The sequence below is a fragment of the Acyrthosiphon pisum genome, chromosome X (assembly GCF_005508785.2).
Source record: "Acyrthosiphon pisum isolate AL4f chromosome X, pea_aphid_22Mar2018_4r6ur, whole genome shotgun sequence".
NCBI lineage: Eukaryota > Metazoa > Arthropoda > Insecta > Hemiptera > Aphididae > Acyrthosiphon > Acyrthosiphon pisum.
In genome coordinates this window covers 62,689,260-62,710,586 of record NC_042493.1, presented here as the reverse complement: position 1 = coordinate 62,710,586, position 21,327 = coordinate 62,689,260, and the positions used below count along the sequence as shown (strand labels likewise).

Sequence of the window (21,327 nt, the reverse complement as noted above, 5' to 3'; positions counted from 1 at the left end):
TTCCCGAACTATCTGACATGATTAGTCATTAGTCATTACCTATATATTATTATATATTAATAGGTACTAAAAAATTACTGTAGATCGATTATAGATGAATAATGTTAATGTGTATAATTTGCAAATTTTAATAACTAGTAGATATAACTCGTATCGGTAGGCATATTAGCTATCTTGAGATTTGAGAAAAAATTATAATTGTGTGATAAACCGTTGGTTAAAAAATTTAGTGAGCCAAAATCTGATCACTAATTTAATGATCTGGTAACCTCCAGTTTAAGGAACCAATAAGTTTAATGACCGTTTAGTGATCCATTAAATAATTTATTCATTCAATAGCGCGCTATTGGTTCATTAAATGTTTAATGAACGTTTATGCAACCCGCCATTAATAATGTTAATTTATTTTATGTAAACGGTTAAAAACACTATCTATCCGCCATTATGCCCTTATTGTTAAATAAAATATAATATGTATGTTCCTTTTTACATTGTTTTGTTGTGTTTAATTTTGTTAATTTATAATATGTACCAACCTAAGTGTTAAAAAAAATATTTTGTGAAATAAGTCTTAGGAAGTAAGAAAAATATAATTTATGTGACTAATTATATTGATAGGTACCTGTTTAAATAAATGTAATATATAGGCATTATGGTTCTATTTAATGTGGTTATTTTTGCTACATTATTTTTAATGAATACATTTTTTGTACGGGAAAAAACTATAGTTATGGAATGCTCAAAATAAAATATGAATCACGGTATGTTAATGTACTACTGACAAGGTTTCATTAAACCAAAACCTACTATTTCGAAATTTTATATTTGGAAATGTTTATTATTTTATTTAAGTAAGTATCTATTTTTAATTAATCAAAATTTAAAAGTAAGGGGAAAATTACGTACAGTAAAAAATTGATAAATTTGATTATTATTAGTAATAAACAATTTTTGTAACTTGAATAATATGTATGATAACAAATAAAGCTGAAGAATTTGTTTGATTGTTTGAACGCGCTAATCTCAGGAAATACTGGTTCGAATTAAAAAATTATTTTTGTGGTTGATAGTACATTTATCAATATAGGTTATAGGATAAATAACATCGTGCTAAGACCAATAGAAGCCCGGAGTGGTGCTCTTACAGGGATTTTGAGATTTACGATGCTCATTTTGTTTATAAATGGTCACTATTTTGGCGATAGGAGAAATAACTAATACAAATATCATTTTTTTATTACTAGTTGCCATTAATTAATCGGGCAGAGCCGGTAGTCGGTACAAGCATCCATAGACGTAAACTGGGGGGCAGAGGGGGCAATTGCCCCCTCAAAAAATTTAACGGGGGCAATGCCCCCATTGGTATTTTGTAAATTAATTTGAAAAATATTATCAAAAAAGTATTTTAGATTTGTAAGAATTATTTTTTAAAGAAAACTGAAAAATATAATATTTTTAAAAGATTAAATATAGAAAAAAAAATGATCGGCATATCGGCATAAAATAAAGTTTGCCCTCCCATAAAAACTGTCCAAGTTACGCCCATGTAAGCATCCATCAAATTAAATTGTTGTACGTTGCCGACTTGGGTGGATGAATTGCACTGACTGCAGCGAGTTACACCCAAAATAAGTTGAACAATCACAATTTTTTTAAGAGTTGTCATTTTTTTACGGGCCATGAAGTGCGCGGGATCAGCTAGTTGCTACTATATATACATATAATAAATATATCTATAAAATATATAAAATAAATCAATGTTTGCACCTATGTCCTTTATGCATTCCTAAACCATTCATCCGATTGCGATGAAATTTGGTATAGAGATAGATTATTAGATCTCGGGAAAGGAGATGAGCTGCATTTTTTGCATTCTTTTTACATTGTTTATAAATGGTTGCTATTTCTTTTATAATAATAATAATATATATTATAATAATATTTGGTTTTTATTTCCGCGATCAACCGTAGGTAGATTCGCTACCTGATGATATACTGCTCGCACAATCACAAGCGAATATCACGGTCAACGCCGGTCAGGATGGCTATAAATTAAAATATAATATAATTTACACATAAAAATACATTGCTTCCATAGCGTGTTACACCCAAAAGGAGTTGAACAATCACAAAAACTTAGCAATAGCAAAGCATATTGTCATGTCCGCTGTAGTATACAGGGTGATCCATTTAACGTAAGACACTTGTTATATGAAAAGTAGATGGTTAAACGATAAAGTGTCTTACGTTAAATGGATCACTCTGTATACTATATATTATATGTATAATTATTAATATCCTTAAAAATATTGAAATTTGAAATCTATAGTTTGTGTATATGTGATTTAGTATTTTACTTTAAGCTTACTAAAAGTCATAAGAAACTGTTTTTTGTGAAAGCTTTTTTTTATCTATGACGTGGGTTCGAGGGAAAAACAAATATTGTGCTGACATCCATTAAAAGGAGCACAAAATACAAAAATTAAGTTCTTTTTAATTCAAAAGAATGTTCAATTCGAAAAATAATGGTAATATAGGTTAAACTTTTTACTCACATTAGATTCAATTATTTATGATGAAAAAAGTTGCTTAATGTCAATTGACTGAGATCGCAGAAATTGCCTATCTCATACATGTAAATGTTAGGTACTCCCTTCACACAATAATTTACCTACCTTTAAAGTTTATTTGCTAATTTTTTTTGTAAGTATGTGGTATGTTTTTATGTACTGAAAACGTTAGTGGAACCACCATTTTTCTAAAGTGTTTTTTTGAAATATGTATTTAAAATGTGTATCAAAATAAATCGACGCACTGTTTCATTGTAACTAGATACAATGTATGTACCTACGTATGAAATAATATTAAAAAAAAAAACCAAACGTTATATTGAAAATTGAAATTATAATACATCTACTGTCTTGAGCACAAAAAAACAAACAGATATTTCTACGTAAATAACACATAAGAAAAAAGTTTTAAGGTTTGTAAATCATTGTGTAAAACGAGCAACTTAGCGTAATATAGGCGATCATGTCGAGCCCAGCCCAGTAACGTCCGGCGGTTATCCTAGATATCCCAATATATTTTCTTAAATAATATTCGTTTTAGATTCCAAACGGAGCAATGAATGTATTGATTTTACAATGATGTTTGTGTTTTTTTTTGTGTGTCACCATTGTTTAGGGCAAAAAACTGTTTTGAATTTCTACAACAGTATCTTGTTCGTTGGGAAAGTGATTATAGTTGGTGCATTCGGGAGGTAAAAATTTAAATTACCAATAATTTTCAAAAGCGCCGAGAAAAATCTCATAAAAAACGGGAATTTTTACGCAAAATCGGTTTTCCACAAAATCGATTTTGGTTTTTGGCGTGAAATACATGAAATTTTCACTGGTTATTTATATTCGCATTTTCTATAAACGATATAATTTTCAAAACATTTTGACTTGTTTTAAGCTGTTTACGGACAATTTAAAATTTCAATTTTTTTAGTTTTTTCGACATTTATCAAAAAGTAGTTAAAAATGCATAAAATGTTCAACTTTTATAGCTAAGGATTGAAAACTTACAACAAGGATCCACGTAAGTAGGTTATTCTCGTGTACCAAAAAATCTCAAAAACATAACAACACATTTTTTTTCATAGTTATTTTATGTTCAAATTTGAACGAAATTACATATTAAATAACCAAGAATAACGATTTTAGTTATTTTGTTGTAATTTTTTAATATTAATTCAACTAACCGGCTATCGTATTAATAATAAGTAATAACAATATAAATATAATATAAAATATCCACACTGACAAAACGTCACCGCTCAGAATTTTATTTTGTATACAATGATATCATATCATTAAATTCAAATTTAATACCACTCATTATACAGTAACCCACTTGTTACGTACCGTACAGCAGAGCGACATCCGCTTACCCACCTTTTTTTGAATTTTAAACAATATAATATTATTATTATTCAAAATATAATTATTTTTAAACCTGAGGTAGGTACCTATCTATTATAATATATACCTACTCGTATTAACATAATAATTTATTTATAATTTATTGGTACCTATATCTATATGCGTTTATGTCAAACTGTCAAAATACAAAATGAAATACTCATTAATGTCATTATTGCGGTTAAATTGTTAAGTCACACGTGATATACAAACGGCCATAATATGATAATATAAGCGCCAAAAGTGTAATATTATCATTTACGCCAAAATCGATTGGACATAAGTCCAATATAAAACTAATAACTATATAAGTACCCAATGTCCCAATATAATATGTTAAAAGCGCCAATGGTATAAAAAAGAATTAATATAATTTGTACCAATATTAATATTTTATATTATATTACAGGTGGATTTTTTAATTATATTTTATACTACCTAAATGTATTTCAAAATATTTAAAATCTTCAATAATCAATATTAATTAAAATTATTATATTCATGACCAATAACATTATATTAATAATATGATAATATTTTTTATAATAAATTATGTCAATAATACTGGTTGATTTTTTACTCCCACATTTTACAGATATTTTATTCGACTTTTTTTCACCATTCTGGCGCTGTAAAATTATGCCCTCATGAATTTTGAATTTGAAAAAGGATAGTTCATAAATGAATATATTTTCACTTTGTAATTTTAGTTAGACATAAATTACTATAGTCTGAACTGAGCAACACCACAAAATTGGTCTTTTAAATGCCTTTAACAATATGATTCATCAATCAGCAGTACATAACCTTCTTTTCTGGAATTTCAGCTCAAATTTCTGAATGATATTTTCTAGAACCAATATAATATCTCTAAAATGTAAGTATGTAACTACTAACCACTGACCATTGCTCTTGTTGATTGAATAATCAACGGATTGATACGATTTCAGGATTGAATTATACAACAAAAAATATTAAATAATAATATGCAAAAAAATTGATTTAGAAACTTTTCATTCTGAGACGACGATATGACGCATTGACGCTCTATCATAATTGAATAATACATTTGTCAGGTACCTATCTAGTTAGGGTCTGGGCGCTTTTGTACGATACGATTTATGTTTTGATTATCTTGTTTAGGCGTTTATGTCTTCCACCGGTACCAGCCAAATTCTTTTCCTAAAAGATTAATGATACGACATACTCCGACAGTCCGACTAAGTCCCGCGGCGTACAAACACATCACACAGACACTGGCGGTGGTAACAAAATTCTTTTATCTTGGTGGCGCCGACTTTACCGACACCGCATAGTAGTGTGTGTGTGTGTGTAACGTGTGTGTGGCCATCAACCCTCCTCAATAATAACTTGTTTTGATATTATTATATTATTGTGTACCTTTTTGTGTATAGAAATGTAGCAAAAAAAACCACAATATTATCGAAAATAATATTATATTAGAATTCTTAATTCAAAAAAAAAGTTCCTATGAAATGAATATTACCGGATTACTATATTTTACAAGTAGCAAGTTGCTAATGGTACCTATTTATTTTTTTTTTTTAAGGAGGTGGTAGATGCAATATAAAATTCTCCCCTGACAGCCACTGGTCTATATTATGCGTTAACAGCTTGTTAACATGCCTCAAAAGTTAATCTCTCACGCCTCGTAGACCGGATTTCGATACATTTTTTTTTTTTTGAAAAGATAAACATTTCTTTCATCTTATATTGTTATTACTTATTATTAATACGGTACCCGGTAAGTTGAATTTATATTATAAAATTACAAAATATCTATAAACAAAAACTGTGTTCATGTATATTTTTTAGATTTTATGGTTACAGAATTAACTATTTAAGTGCAACCTTATTTTTACATTTTATACATTTTTAACTGCAAAATAGTTTGTACGTTTTCAATTTGATCAATTTTGTCACAATTTCAACTCTGAACGTTTATAAAAAAAATCTTGCCTCTTTATGTTTAATTATTTTTAAGCCGATATTGTAACAATGTTTGAGGTTAGGTATTAAATTTGTATTAAATTTTCAATCTTTTTGGCCCAAAAAATAAATATATTATTGACATTTATCGAAAAAAACAAAAAATTTAAAATTTAAAATGACCGTTAACAACTTGCAACCAGTCAAAATATTTCTAAAATTTTATCAAGTATATAAAATAATAAACTAAACATATGATGCAAATTTCAAACATCTACGGTTCTTTGTTTTTGAATTACAACAAAATAAGAAAATCGCTCCTTGAGAAATCGAGTGAATATCCAATGTTTAAACTTCTAACACTCAAAAAAATGTAATTTGAGTTTCTGATGGAGGTTTTTTTTTGATAAATGTAAATAAACTTATGAAGAATCTTGTATTAAATTTTCAAATCTTAGATTTTCTAGCTAAAAATAATTTGCACATTTTCGTGATTTTTACGTATTCTGTAAAAATTATAAATTATAAATTATTTGAACTTTAAACGTTTATACAAAAAAATTGTAACAATGTTTTTTTTATATTTTTCAACTGCCATTGTAACAATATAGAAGGAGCCTTGTATTAAATTTTAAAGCTTTTTTACCCAACGAATATAATTTTCATGACAATTATAGAAAAAAAATTGAGCACTAAAATGTCCATGAACTGCTCAGAATAAGTCAAAATATTTTGACAATTATTATATGGTGTAAATACAGGCTTGGATAGTATTCCAAATACAGTAGTGGGAATACTTTTTTTTTTATATTGGTGTACTCTTATATGTATAATACTAATTATTACTTATTAACTATATTTATTTGAATATATATATAATGATATTGGTGTGTATTATCGAGATTATAATAATGTTAATTTATAAACACAAAATTTGAAAAATAATATTTTTTGCTATTGAAATCTACTAAAAAAAAGAATTTGAATACATATTATGAAAACTTTTTTTAAAATATTTGGAATATATTGTTTTTGAAATAATTTCAAAAAGTATTTTACCCAAGTCTGTAGTAAGTATATAAAATGCTAATATAAACATTAGCATTTAGTGAAAATTTCATATGTCTACGGTTTGTTTATTACACCAAAAACCAAAATCGGTTTTGTTGAAAACGATGTTGAGTAAAAATTCACGTTTATCCTTGATTATTATTATTTTTTTTTTTATCGGCGTTTTGATATCTACTGGGAATTCTAAATTTTGACCTACCCAACGCATCAACTAGATTCACTTCCCATCGACCAAATTCTGAAAATGAAAATCGAACCATTTTTACTGCTTCAAAAAGCGATGACAGGTACAAAACAAAAAAAAAAAACACATCATTGTAAAACCAATACATTCTTCGTTCCGATAAGAATCTAAAATAATGAAATCAGACCACTCTACGAGGCTTGACAGTTTTTTCTGTAAGGTGTGTTTGATCAAAAAATCATTCCTTTCACTTTTGGTTAGACCGTCAGTGCGTGCGTAGATATTCCGGTTCTCCGTATAACAGCGGTTCCCAGACCATGGGCCGGGGACACAGGTCGAGAGTCGATGCCAAGGGCCAGCTGCCAGCAAATTTTAATTGGCATAAACATTGCAATTTTTATATGATTTTATAAACGATTTTCTTCTATAGTTTTATTTGTGTGTGTATATATTTTATACTTGTATATTAGGTTAAGTGGTCCTCTCAATGTTTTTTTTAGTTAATTGATGGTCCGCACAGCTTAAAAGGTTGGGAACCACTGCCGTATACAACTATTCTCACACTAAAGGCGCCTGCGGACCTCCTTCGTGTTCGTATAGTGCCTTATACAGACGTTTAAATTCGTAGAATTATACTTTTGATACCATAATATTATGTAGGTATACTACCTACTGTACCAAAGGGAAATAAAGCACAATTCTTAACCTAATCAAAATGATATGTAATCGTTAAGTCAAGTTTTTCGTCGTGTAGTAACTAAATGTTTAATAATGTAATATCATTTGACATAATAAATAATAATAATATGTATTATAAATATTAAATAATTATGAAAAATAAATAATAATATCTAATAAACTGAAATAGTGAAATCTATGAATTGTGAATACTCCGGTCTCCGAGACAGGAACATTGAACTGTTTGAATTGTTTGAAGTGAATCATATTATTATAATATAATATTTAAAAATTATATCATATTCAACAATATACTATATAGCCATGATTACCAACGAATACGATGACTAAAAAAACACAACTGGACACGAAACTCGAATGACGTGTGCATTAAGGCGCCTTAATCATCATTTACGACTAACACAAATACCATGGGCTGTGGCGAAACTGCATATTGCCTAAATATTGCCCCTTACCAAAGGCACAAGAGCAAAGGCCCCATCGGTAATAATTAATAAACGTATATAATACAATTAGTATACAACGTCATATGCGTATATACAGCGCCATCTATTTAGGTTTACAAAAAGCTACCTCAAATATAACAAAAGTAAAATAAAATTATCTGCAATCAGCTGTCCCAATGGTCAGACACTAAATCCTAGTGGCCTAGTGCATAAATATTTATTCTCATCGAATTTAAAATTTAAATTAATAAAATATAGAACAATGAAATGTCATATCGGTCGATAAAAGGTTAAAACCACTTGTATACATACACTTTTTTATTTAACAGTGTCTTAGTAGGTATGCACTATTGCACTAACGGTATTTATCTTCTCTAGATTATAAAAAGAAAAGCTGTTCGTTGCCAGTTGGTAATCGCATCGATCGATAACGCCTTGACGGATTTGACTAATTTTTTTTAAATATCTGTAATATTTAGAATGAAGTTTTTACGGAAAGAAACATTGGAAAAGTTGCCCAGAAATTGGAAAATCTGGGAAAACCTGAAAGGCTTTTTTCAATGGGATATAGGTATAAATAGCTATATAGGTATAAATTGTTGCCATATTAGTTACACAATATTATATTAATATAGCAATAGTAACAAATTAGTAGAAATTAGTATTTTTATATTCTGAGCCGAGCGAGAATGAAAGTGGTTTTACAATGGTGTTTATTTTTTTTTTATCCAGTATACGAATTTCTACCGGAATGAGTGCTTCGATAACGTAATGTATCTTATCTTTTAGCAAATTGGATCAAGATGGTACTTTAAAGAATTCGTTTTTCGATTTTCTCAATAGTTATTTAATGCCACTTGAAAAACCACCTACAATTTACGAAAAAAACCGCTATCATGTGCCGATTGCCTGCACACGGCGGGCGACTACAAGATCACCCGTGAATTTTATACACTTAAAAAAAAATATTTACATGTGAGAATCTGAACTTTCATTAGTCGATTTTTTTATTACATGTTTTAATTATTCCAAATTATTTGGTGTTGGTGGCTGAGGTGCTAAAGTCAGTAGCACCCTGTCTATTATAATATTTTGATATTTGGTCACTATATTTTTAACCCGCGTTGTTAATCCGAAGTTAATAGACTCAAAAACTACTGGCCCGTTTTCAATAAAAATGTATACCAATAGTTTCTTTGAGACTTAGAGGGTATTAATAGTTTATTTTTTCAACCCCTATACATAGGTAGTTGAAGATATAGCTCACCCATAAATTATTTTTCAACTTACGAAAAAATAATATTTTTTGTTTATTTAGCGATGCCATTGGTTACATATTATTTTACCTACTATTATCATTAGTAGAAAATAATATAATATTGGTTTATACCATTTTTACAAATATATTTATAAAGAAAAAACGAATCTTTGGAACGGCAAACGCTTGGCGGGATAGCTAGTGATAAATAAACATTAATATGAATATAATGTATTATTGATAAAATGATTTTATTTAAAATTTAAAATTTAAAATTAAAATTTATTTTAATTATTGTCAAAACGTTTAACAACATAAAATTGTACACTATAAAAAAAGGAACAAATGCACTTTACAATGCCCCACACGAATTTCAAAATTTTGGAAGTTATAGCCATTCAAAGTTTGCGATTTTACGTTTATACGCATGCGTGCAACGCTAGGTACTTGGCTGCCACGCCCAACACCATAAAAATTTTAAAAAAAAAACAAAAATATGCCTTGATTTGTTGTGCAAAACCACCTTGGGTAGGCCTCAGAATTAAACAAGGTTGTTAAAAAGCAAATAATGTACTGCGCTCGAACAAAAAAATCGAAAACATCACCCGATTTTCTGTGTAAAACCACCTTGGGTAGCCTTCAGAATTAAACAATCTTGTTGAAAAACCATACCTGTAACATAAGTATATTATATTTATTATTATTATGTATTATACACGAGTTCCTCCGCGCAGCATTAAAGTAGTGTTACGCGCATGTGTATAAACGTAAAATCGCAAACGTTGGATAGCTATAACTTTCAAAATAATGGTTTTCGCAAAAAAATTTAAACAGTTTCGAAATCAGCGTACATAAAAAGCATATAAACATGTATTTTAAATTTTAAATTCGTAAGGGGCGTGGTAAAGTGCATTTTAGCCTAAAAAAAATTACAAAAATTAATAGTTATCATTGATTGACAAATCAATTGAATGACGTCAAATGGCCGTATCATACTATAGTCATGCAATGAAAAAAATCCAAGTATAGGTACTCAAGCAAATTCTTACCAAAAAAAAAATGTTATCCATATAATATACACCGGCGCCTGGCCGCCTCCTAAATGTGTCAAAAAAATGGCCGCCCGGGGCAACAGTATCCTGTAGCTCCCCCCTAAATACGGCCCTGATAAAATCATGACTACCTATTTAAGTATTCAGCATTGTATGAAATTGTTCAGCGACAGAACACAACAATTAAGAAAAACCCAAACCCGAAAGTCTTACAAACGCACTGCATGGAAAATTTAGTGCAATAAATAATAATACATTTTTAAAATAAAAGCGGTTTGACTTATTATGTATACAATTTAAACGTAAGATTATTATCGAGGGCCGATGTTGGCAACAAAAGTTTCTAAGGGGGTAGTTTGATAAAAATAATTCCCAAGTTCGATAAAAATTAAAACTATTGTTATTTTGTTTTTGCTTAGCCACATTAGTCTACTTCTCGGAGACAAAATTATAAAAAAAAAAATTATCATTAAAGTAAAATGTTTTTGACATTTACGTTTGTTTCTCCTCCCCAGCAGTACTCCACACTTTTGTTACTTCATAATTTTGAAAAATTGCACCTCCCCCTCTCGAATCACTTCTGGATCCGCTACTGGTGTGTCTTTTATCAAATAACACCTACAATTCTATGAGATTCGAAACTGACCGTTATTAAGGCGTTCAGTATAGGCAATCTTCTAAACGTCCAATTAATTTAAGTTGCAGTGAGTATAAGAGACGGAGACTACAGTAAATAAAAACTAATTTTCGTATTCTTATAAATTTGAAGCTTAACTGTCAGTTAATAACTGTATTTAAATAATTTTCAAAGGTAATTAAATCTTAAATTACATAAATCAAATTTGTAATTTTCGATTATTGTGTGTTGCAGATACCTCACTTGGTCATAATATTATATTATTATAGATGTTTATCATTCTAGAACATTGATCAGATAAGATGGCATAAAAATAATAGTATCCTAAGTATATTATAAATAATAAATAATTAAAAAAAAATTCTACAAATTTCTCAAACACTGATACCGGATTTTTTTTTTTATCGAGCATGAGCCCGGCAACTAAGGCCATTAGCTATTTTTGTTTTGTTGGTAGGGGGAGGAACACTAATTGTGTGTTTGTTTTGGCAGAATTTTTAATTTGGGCACCCGTAGGATACCGGATTTAAGTTGCTTGTTTAATTATATTATATAGCAATTAATAACATTTTACCATACTGTAGTCTGTAAAACAGCAGCCTAGCAATGTAATTTTTAATAAATAGTCAAATTAATTAATTGATATACTTTTATTTTACTCTATTCCATTGTAAATAAAAATAAAAATTATTAAACTAACAATTTATAGACACTTAAAAAAATACAACACTCACATTTTTGTACAAAACATAGGTAATAACATATACACAACAACTTTGGTACATATCAGCTATCAGCACAACTTATTTTGTGTCATTAGCTTTATTGTTAACGATAATTGACTTACTAAACTATTTCTAAATTAATGCCTAAATGTAAAAATATTGTCCATTTGTATGTTTGTTATTTGCGATATTTAAATTTTTTTAATGAGTCGTGAGATATTGTAAAAAATAAATGTAAAAAAATTACAGATTACCATTAAAAATAAAAGTTTAGAATACTTACATTTAAATTTGAACAAATATGAGTTGTTTGAATCGATACTTTTCTATATGTTATTTATAATTTTGTGATATTTTAATATTTTGATAAAACTGTTTTCATAAATAATTCCTAAGCAACTGAAATAACTTGTGTAATTGAAAAAAAAACATACTTAATATTCTTTAAAAGTAGGCAGGTTTAGTTTTTAAATTATTATTATAGGCCGGGTTGCTTAAAGAACAGTCTGTACATTTATTACCGGCTCTGTAATTTACTGACCCTGTAAGGTTTTAATGATTGTGTAAACTATGCTAGTGTTGCATAAAGAAATATTAAATTATTGATAACCGTGGTTACCAAAAAAAAAAACCATATATTTCATAACACCAAATATATAATGTGTTTTTCTTATCATTATAATAATATTATATTATTTTAACCAATTTGTAAGTAGTTACAGATGCAAAATCCTATATGCAGTTTAGAGGTCCGGTAGCCAATAATTTACAGAGCTGGTAACTTTACCGAGCGTTCAAGCAACACCTAATTTTATTTACAGAGCCTTTAACGCACTTACAGATCTGTAAGTTGTTACAGAACAATTATGCAAACCGACTCTATAAAAACGTCATAGTTCATGAAACACAAACAAAATACAATTAAAAATGAATTTTCTATTATATTATTCAACATCAGTCAAAATCTAAATAAGTACATTACACTTGAATCTATAATATTCATGTTTTAACATTTATATTGATTACATTGAATAGTAAACAAAAACAAAAATATAAATATAAATAAAACAATAAATTAGGTATAATAAAATAATACTGATGTATCTGATACACTATATAAATTAATAAGTTATCGTTTTATATTAAATCAATATGATTGATTCATAATTTATTATAATAAATTAAGGTAACTAGCACAAAGAGAGATTCTGGTCCTATTGTTTTAAATAAAGTTTGCTCCAACTCCAAATTGAAAACCATCAACAATTCTATCACCAGCTGAATACTGAAGTGGTGAACATAAATTGAACTCAAATCTTATTGAATTACCAATTCGAGCAACTACCCCAAAACCAGTTGATAACCGGAAATCTTTAAACGTTCTTTCCAAACTGGATTTAGTGTCTTTACCTAAAAATAACAAATGTACTTTCAAATAGCAATGTACAATATATTAATAACTTAATACCAAAGAATGATATATTCCCAGCATTACAAAATAAATGTAGCCTGATTGCCTCATTTATTCGGTTACTTTCCATGCCAAAAAGTGGTTTCACGTAAATATGGACAGCAGAAACCCAATAGCTCTGTAACATCATAAAATGCATTTATTGATCATAGTTGCTTATACATACCATATCTTTGTAAGTCTTTTGATGTGTTACCGTAACACCAGCAACCACGTTTTCATTTAAGTTCCCGATTCCTCGAGATTGGAAACCACGTAATGTCATAGGGCCTCCAAGGAAAAATCTATCCATCATGTTAACATTTTTAAATGTTCCTAAATCAGTAAGTACTCCTCCGCCAAATGAGCCTTGAAATACCTTCATAAAAAGTATTGAAAAATATTATTTTCCAGTTTTCATATAAATAATAAATAATTATCAATATATACAAATAATAAACTTACAACATCTTTAGTGATTTTTGAATAAAATTGACTAGTAAAATAATTTCTCAAAAATTTAACATCACCGCCAAATCCAGCTACTTCCATAACCATTTGAAAGAATAAGCCTTCATTAGCTAGAACCTTAGAATCTCTTGTATCAATTGTAGTTATATGTTTAATAGAAGATTTAACCGAGAAACCTGATTCTTCTCTTAGTTTAAATGGACTTTCTTTAGATAACATATTTATATCACGTATAACACCTTCATACTGTAAATTTTGACTAAAATGACTCTAAAAATAATTTAAAAGAAATTGTTGATAAATTATAGTATAATATCAAAAATATTTGGTATAGGTACCTACTTTATAAGGTGAAAGAAATAGTAAGTCAAATAGAGTTCCCCATTCATCGAAAACTCCATGTACAGTATTCCAGTAAGACTTTTTTTTAAATATATGTCCAGAAATGCTTAAATGTTAAAAAGAAAATAATTGTTTAGTTTATTGAAATTATAATGCTAAGTTCTGTATTGTATAGCTAAATTAAGTTAAATTTAATTCATACAAACCATGAGGATATACTTCCAGGAATATGTTTGGAAATACAAGCATCATACTTTTGAGTGCCACCATTTCCAATTGATGATTCTATTTTAAAATGATTGGCATGGCCAGTAATATTATTTAGTTTAAAACCTAGTTTAACAATTCCTTCATTATCTCTTGCGACCGAATGAAGTATACTAGATGCAAATGTCAGTTCTTGTACATTAAAAGTAACCTATAAATACATCAAATAGAAATTAGATAAAACATGAGAAATATTTTATGTTATTTTCAAAATACCTTATATCCATTTGGAGTTGAATTTGATCCGCTACTTACATCTATATTAACACTAATATTTTCAAAACAATTTAAGCTCATTAAATTTTTACGAACAATTTCTGCATTGTTTATAATCTGAAAAAAAGGTAACACATAATTTAAATCAAATATTAAAATGGTAGAAATATCTGACTATTTAGGTATACCAGGTTCCATGCAAGTATCAGTATCAGTATTTAAAGAAAACTTACATTTTTCAAAGAATTTGATGTAAACATTAAGTTAATTGATGATTCAAGAATTAAATCTTTTGTTTTTGAATATCCATGCAATTGCACTTGATCAACTCTTGCCTGTAAATATATTTAGATAATAATTAATGATTATTTTTAAACTAGGTAACTAAGAACTAATTGTATATTAATTTTAATTTAATTAAATTAAAACCCTAAATAAAATCATTTTAATACATTTTTTTTTTTATGTTAAGTATAATTAAATTAAAAACCAATCAATATATAATTGTAATATGATAATAAATAGTAATAAAGTAAAATAATTAAGAGAATATCAGTGCACTATTTGTTTACTTTCTCTGACCTACGCACAACATAGACAAAACGCATTTGCGCAGAAACATTTTTTCTATGTTTTAGAGTAATCTTAGAGTAAAATCACCCACTACAAAAAGATGGAGGATAATATTTTAGAGGGAATGACATATTGATTTTATATTTTATTGTTATTGACTTTGTATTCGACTTTCCAAAAAACAAAAAAATGTTGTAAATTTAAATGATGTTTAAAATAATATTTAGAGAAATCGATATGCCATTTCCTCAATATTTTTTTTATCTTTTTTGTAATGGGTTTTTCTACTTAAAGATTACTTGAAAACATAGAAAAAATAATTCTGCGCAAATGCATTTTGTCTATTTTGCGCGTGGGCCAAGGCTGGATTAAGGGGGAGTCTAGCCGTGGCAAAAGCATCAGGCCCTCTCAAGTACCAAAATGAATGGGGCCCAAACAATTTTAAGCTAATTCACATTTTTTAGTGATTTTAAAGAATAGTTTTTCTATATTTAAAAACCATTTTTTTTTTTTATCGATAAAAACAACTAAATAGAAGTAAACACCTACAAAAGCACTATGGTAGAAAAACGCATTTCATTGTTATTTAATATTTTCATTGATATCAATAATAATATCATCAATAGTTACTTATGTTATTTATGCACGGACAGAGCTTTTTCTAAATGAACTAGAGTAAATAATAAGTATAAAGGTAACCAGTCAAACCCAAGAAAACTTAGACATACAAATTTTATATTCTGAGAATGATTTGTTAAAATGGTAAAATGGTTTTTGTTTTATATAATATTCACTTTTGTTTGATGTTTGTTGTAAATGAATAAAGGTACAGCTGTTATTAAATTTAAAAGTTATTATAAAAATTTGAATTTAAATTAATGAAATATGAAGTATTAACTTTTATTATACTACAATGAAATTAGTAGTTTTATAGACATAAATTACATTTACCTATTAATTTTATAATTGTCAATTTGTGAAATAGTTATAAAAATGTATGTTTTGTCAAAAGGGTCCATATGAAAATTCAGCCCCGGAGCCCAATGGGCCAAAGGGAAAACAAATAGTGGGCCGACATACTCTTAAATATTGTAAAATATTATTTTACTGTGACAATGTTATTATTATTGGCTAAAGAGTTAGTTTAAACTATGACTATTTAAAACCTATTTTGTTAGCTAGTTAATTTGAATTAAAAAGAAAAAGGTTTTTAGGTCCTATTCTTGATTTGAAAAATGCTATTTTTGTAAAAATATTTGGCATTTATTGGTCATCAGTTATCACACATTAATATTATACTCTAGGCCCTGGCGGCCAAAATTGAGTCTTTTTAGATTCTGAGCGGAATCATGAATGTATTGATTTTACAATGATGTGTTTTTTTATTTTTTTATTTTTGTGTCTGCTATCACGGTTTGGGGCAGTAAAAATGCTTCAATTTTCTTCAACAGTATCTTGTTTGATGGGAAAGTGAATCTATTTGGTGCATTCAGGAGGTCAAAATTTGAAATTTCCAATAGTTTTAAAAAGCGCCGTGAAAAACAAAAGAAAAATTAAGGAAAAACGGGAATCTTATCACAAAATCTATTTTCGAGAAAATTGATTTTGGTTTTTGATGTTACTTTAAAACAAATGACCGTAGATACATGCAATTTTCACTGGTTGTTTATATTTTCATTTTCTATACATGATAAAATTTTCAAAATATTATGATTTGTTTTGAATTGTTTAGAACCGTTTTCAGTTTTCAATATTATTAGTTTATTTTTCTATGAATGTCAATTATAAATAACTTTATTTGTTGAGTAAAAATACTTGAAAATTTAATACAAGATTCTTATTATATTGTTTCAATGACATTTGAAAAATATTAAAAATCATAGTCATAGTTTTTTTTTATTAGCATTTAAAGTTCAAAAATTGACAAAATATGTAATTGTATTTGTAAAAATTTTTCTTTTTAAATCTAAGATTTGAAAATGTTATACAAGATTCCTCGTAATATTGTCTACCTTTAACAAAAAAAAAAATGTCTACAAGAAAGTCAAATTACATTTTTATGAGCGTTTGAAATTCATATTTTTACAACATTTGATATTCGCTCGATTTCTCATGTGACAATTTTCTTATTTTATTGTAATTAAAAAACGAATGACTGTAGATATTTGAAAATTTCACTGGATGTTAATATTTTCATTTTCTATACACCATAAAATTTTGAAAATATTTTGACTCTTTTTGAGCTGTTTACGGACATTTTCAATTTTCAATTTTTTTAGTTTTTTTTTCTATAAATATCAATAAAATTTTGTTTGTTGTGTAAAAAAGCGTGAAAATTTAATGCAAGGCTCCTGATATATTGTTACAATAGCAGTTTAAAAATATTAAAAAGACAATAAGCACAATTTTCTTTTTATAAGCATTTGAAGTTCAAATTTTGACAAAATTTATCAAATTTAAAATTGAATAATTATTTTGTAGTTAAAAATTTATAAAATGTTCAACTTTTAAATCTAAGGATTGATACATTATAGTCATTTTAAGTTCAAATTTGGACGAAATTACATATTAAAAACCTGGAATAACTATTTTAGTTATTTTGTTGTGATTGTATAATATATTTCGTGGGTATACTTGAAACTTCTTAAGTATACTATTATATATCTATGATAGTATCACGGTTTGTTGTTAATGTATAACGCGTTATAAGTACCTAATGGATATTGTGATATGATTAATTTGGAATTTATTATAGGTACCTATTATAGGTCAATTTTTTTTTAATACTATATATAATATTATGTCTTATACCTAGACTGACATACCGTCTCCGCTCAAAATCGTTTTTCTTATACAATGATATTATATCATTGAATTCAAATTTAATACCATCCATTTACAGTGACCCACTTGTAATCTACTGTACAGCAGAGCGACATCCACTTACCCACCTTTTTTGTACTCAAAACTAATTAAATATTATCACGATTCATGATAGTATTAAACTGTGGTATTATCTAATATCTTAAAGTTTATTTTTGTAATTACTTTTTACAATACATTCGATGGACATAGGTATTTGTTAATTACAATTAAATAAACTAGGTACTACTTTTTAAAACAATGAATAAATGTAGAAAATTAATATTTGTAAAATGTAAAAATTATAGGTATCTATAAGTAGACATTAGTTTAATAATGTAATTTATTTTTTTAATGAATGCACTGTTAATACTTTTGATACAACCAATTGGTATATTTACCGCCAGAGTACAATAATCGAATAGTACCCATTTTATTTAAATTCAATTTTTTAAGTTATTTTATTGTCTTATAAAACATTAATTATTATAGTTGATAATTAAACAATTCTGAAATGAACATTTTATTTTTAAACAAATTAGGTTAATAGAACTTTAATTATGTAGGCAAGCTAAAAATATAATTAAATAACTATTATATTATACATTGAAAGAGTCATCTTCGTTCCATTAAATTAACTGTATTTTTTATGCAATTGTATTAATATTATTAACTAGAGCAGGGGTCGGCAACCCGTTTTGGTGTCAAGGGCCAAAAAATAAAAATAAATTTTTTCACGGGCCATAATTTGAATACACCTTATTTTATTTAAACGAAATATTGTAGTAATTTAAAATTTAATTTATTTAAGTACATCACTGATTGGTACATTAATTATCGAGGTATCTACAAACAAAGTTATAATAATAATTACACGTAATAATAATAATAAAAAAATACATAGTAAAATATAGTATAATATTGTATAACTAACTTCTCGTGAGAAATCCCAATTTTTATCAGCAAAGATAACGTGTTGTATAATATTTTCAAACTAACTATAAATTATTATCGCGGGCCGCATAAAATTGCTACGCGGGCCGCGGGTTGCCGACCCCTGAACTAGAGCAACCATTGAAATCATAATACAATTTTGTTGGTAAAAATAAATTAGCGTTAAAAACATACTCTACAATTTACTTAAATTTAATTTTACTAGTAAAATGTATAGAGCCTAGATGTGAGTCTTAAATACTACGACTGACCATAATTTAAGTGTTATTATAAATGTTATTTACCAATGAAATATTAAATAAATACATAGAATAACAATTTAACTAACTAATTTATTATTAATTAGTAGGTAACATACAAGAGAATATCAAAGGTAATAAAATTTACTAGGCAGCATTTTTAAAAAAGTACTAATTGGTACACAATGTGTAAACTTTTTTAATATATTATAATTTATAAAATGTTGAGTAAACCAAATCAGAGGCTACTAGTAGATTAATTACTATGGGTTAACAATATTACCAATGAAATAGTTATAGTTGATAATTAAAAAACTCACTTCTTGATTTCCCAGCAATTTAAAATCTTGTAGTGACAACTTTTGATTAATATTGAACTCATGGTAAGGCTACAAATTAAAATATATACCTATATATATATTATATAATTTATACCAATGAAATCATTAATGTGTACTTATTCATAGAAGGTATAGGTTATGTAGGAAATAATATTGTAATAACTACCTAATAACCAAAAATTATTGGGGGATAAATAAAAATGCAAGTAAAAATGTTTACAAATAATACAAAAAAATATCAGTAAAAGAAAATATTAAATTATATAAATAATAAAATACACATTCATTAGGCATAATATTATGTTATTGTAATTGTGAGAAATATAAAATGAGTATGTACCTAATGTAAAAACATAATAAAAGATTAGGTATGCAAAATTGTTTTGACATACGTCAAACACTACGCTATCTTCAATTAAAAAAAAAAACATTTTCAAGATTTTGCATTTTATCACCAATAGAATAAATGTTTATTATATAGGTAATAATCTAATTTGACTGATTGATATTATTGTACAAAACAATTTTTAATATAACTAAAATGATACCCAATATATTGTCTGAAGTTAATCCTATAGAAGAAATTAACAGAAATTAACAGGAATTACATAAAAACTAAATTATTTTTACTTACTTTTGCATATAGATTTCCCATGAATAATTATTATGGATTAATAGATAAAAAAAAATTGTTATTTAGGTAGGTACCTACAACTAATAAAATATAAACAAATAGTAAGGCATTGAGTGTTTATATTTAATTATGAACTGGGACCGATAAATTAATGGAAGTGAGAAATAATTTTTAATAATGTGAACAATTATATTGTGAATTCTAAAAGGAATCATAGAACTTTTCTAATAAAAGATCAACGATGAAAACATAAAAATCTAAGCTTTTTAACTAACAACTATTAACATTTACTTGAAAGATACGAGATAGGTCAAAAAGCAGGTCAGTGATAAGCAGCGAACGGCTAAACACTACCGACCGACTAACTGATAACGTGATTTTATTGATAACGATCCCCGCGATTGTGATATCAGATAATTTTTACTCTCTACTCTCTAGTACCTATGTTATTATTGTTATTGTAATATACGAATTAAATATTTAATAATCATTTTATTCCCCATTGACAACGGACGGTAAAACGCGCATAAAGAATTGTGATCGACCGCATCGGCTTAATAATAGTTTTTAGTAAATCCTAAATTTATCCACATTCGTGTAGGTACTCGTTTTTTTTTTTACTATGTCATAAACACCATTTTGTTGTACGGAATATTAAAAACTAATGTTCGGTGGCGAGCACTATATGAATATAATAATATACTTAAATGCTTACTCGTACAAATCGCATACCTACACCGTAACTATATATAAAATAAAACTGGCTGTTAAGCTTATGAGTTCGTCTCAAGGACGAAATTATAATAGTATGGCACACTTACAAAATTATACCGAGTAATCCGTTTATCGTCGTACATTCATTTATCTTTTATGTGTGGGTAGGTACCACACATAAAACACACCTACTTACCTAGGTGTAATATTATGTTCACACTGACACAGATTAATCATAGTCTAATCTTTTTAACATTTTATAACCACTATTTTT

General features: G+C 27.3%; 2 protein-coding genes across 2 annotated transcripts in view; both read right to left on the bottom strand.

Moving 5' to 3' along the window:
- LOC100573328 overlaps positions 1-12,974 on the bottom strand; it is a 29,042-nt gene extending 16,068 nt beyond the window's left edge. The window contains exon 1 of the mRNA XM_016802697.2: positions 12,274-12,974. The gene's annotated coding sequence lies outside the window, so the exon portion shown is untranslated. The remainder of the gene's footprint in view (positions 1-12,273) is intronic.
- A 148-nt stretch (positions 12,975-13,122) lies between these two features.
- On the bottom strand, positions 13,123-20,994 carry LOC100161024 (sorting and assembly machinery component 50 homolog). The gene is made up of 10 exons (XM_001948567.5): positions 20,340-20,994; positions 19,685-19,753; positions 14,970-15,071; positions 14,737-14,853; positions 14,460-14,671; positions 14,254-14,359; positions 13,906-14,181; positions 13,658-13,819; positions 13,459-13,579; positions 13,123-13,400 (listed from the first exon to the last, which is right to left on the bottom strand). The coding sequence occupies exons 1-10, from the start codon at positions 20,358-20,360 to the stop codon at positions 13,213-13,215; spliced, it is 1,374 nt and encodes a 457-aa protein (XP_001948602.1). The 5' UTR covers positions 20,361-20,994; the 3' UTR covers positions 13,123-13,212.
- Positions 20,995-21,327: the final 333 nt, after the last annotated feature.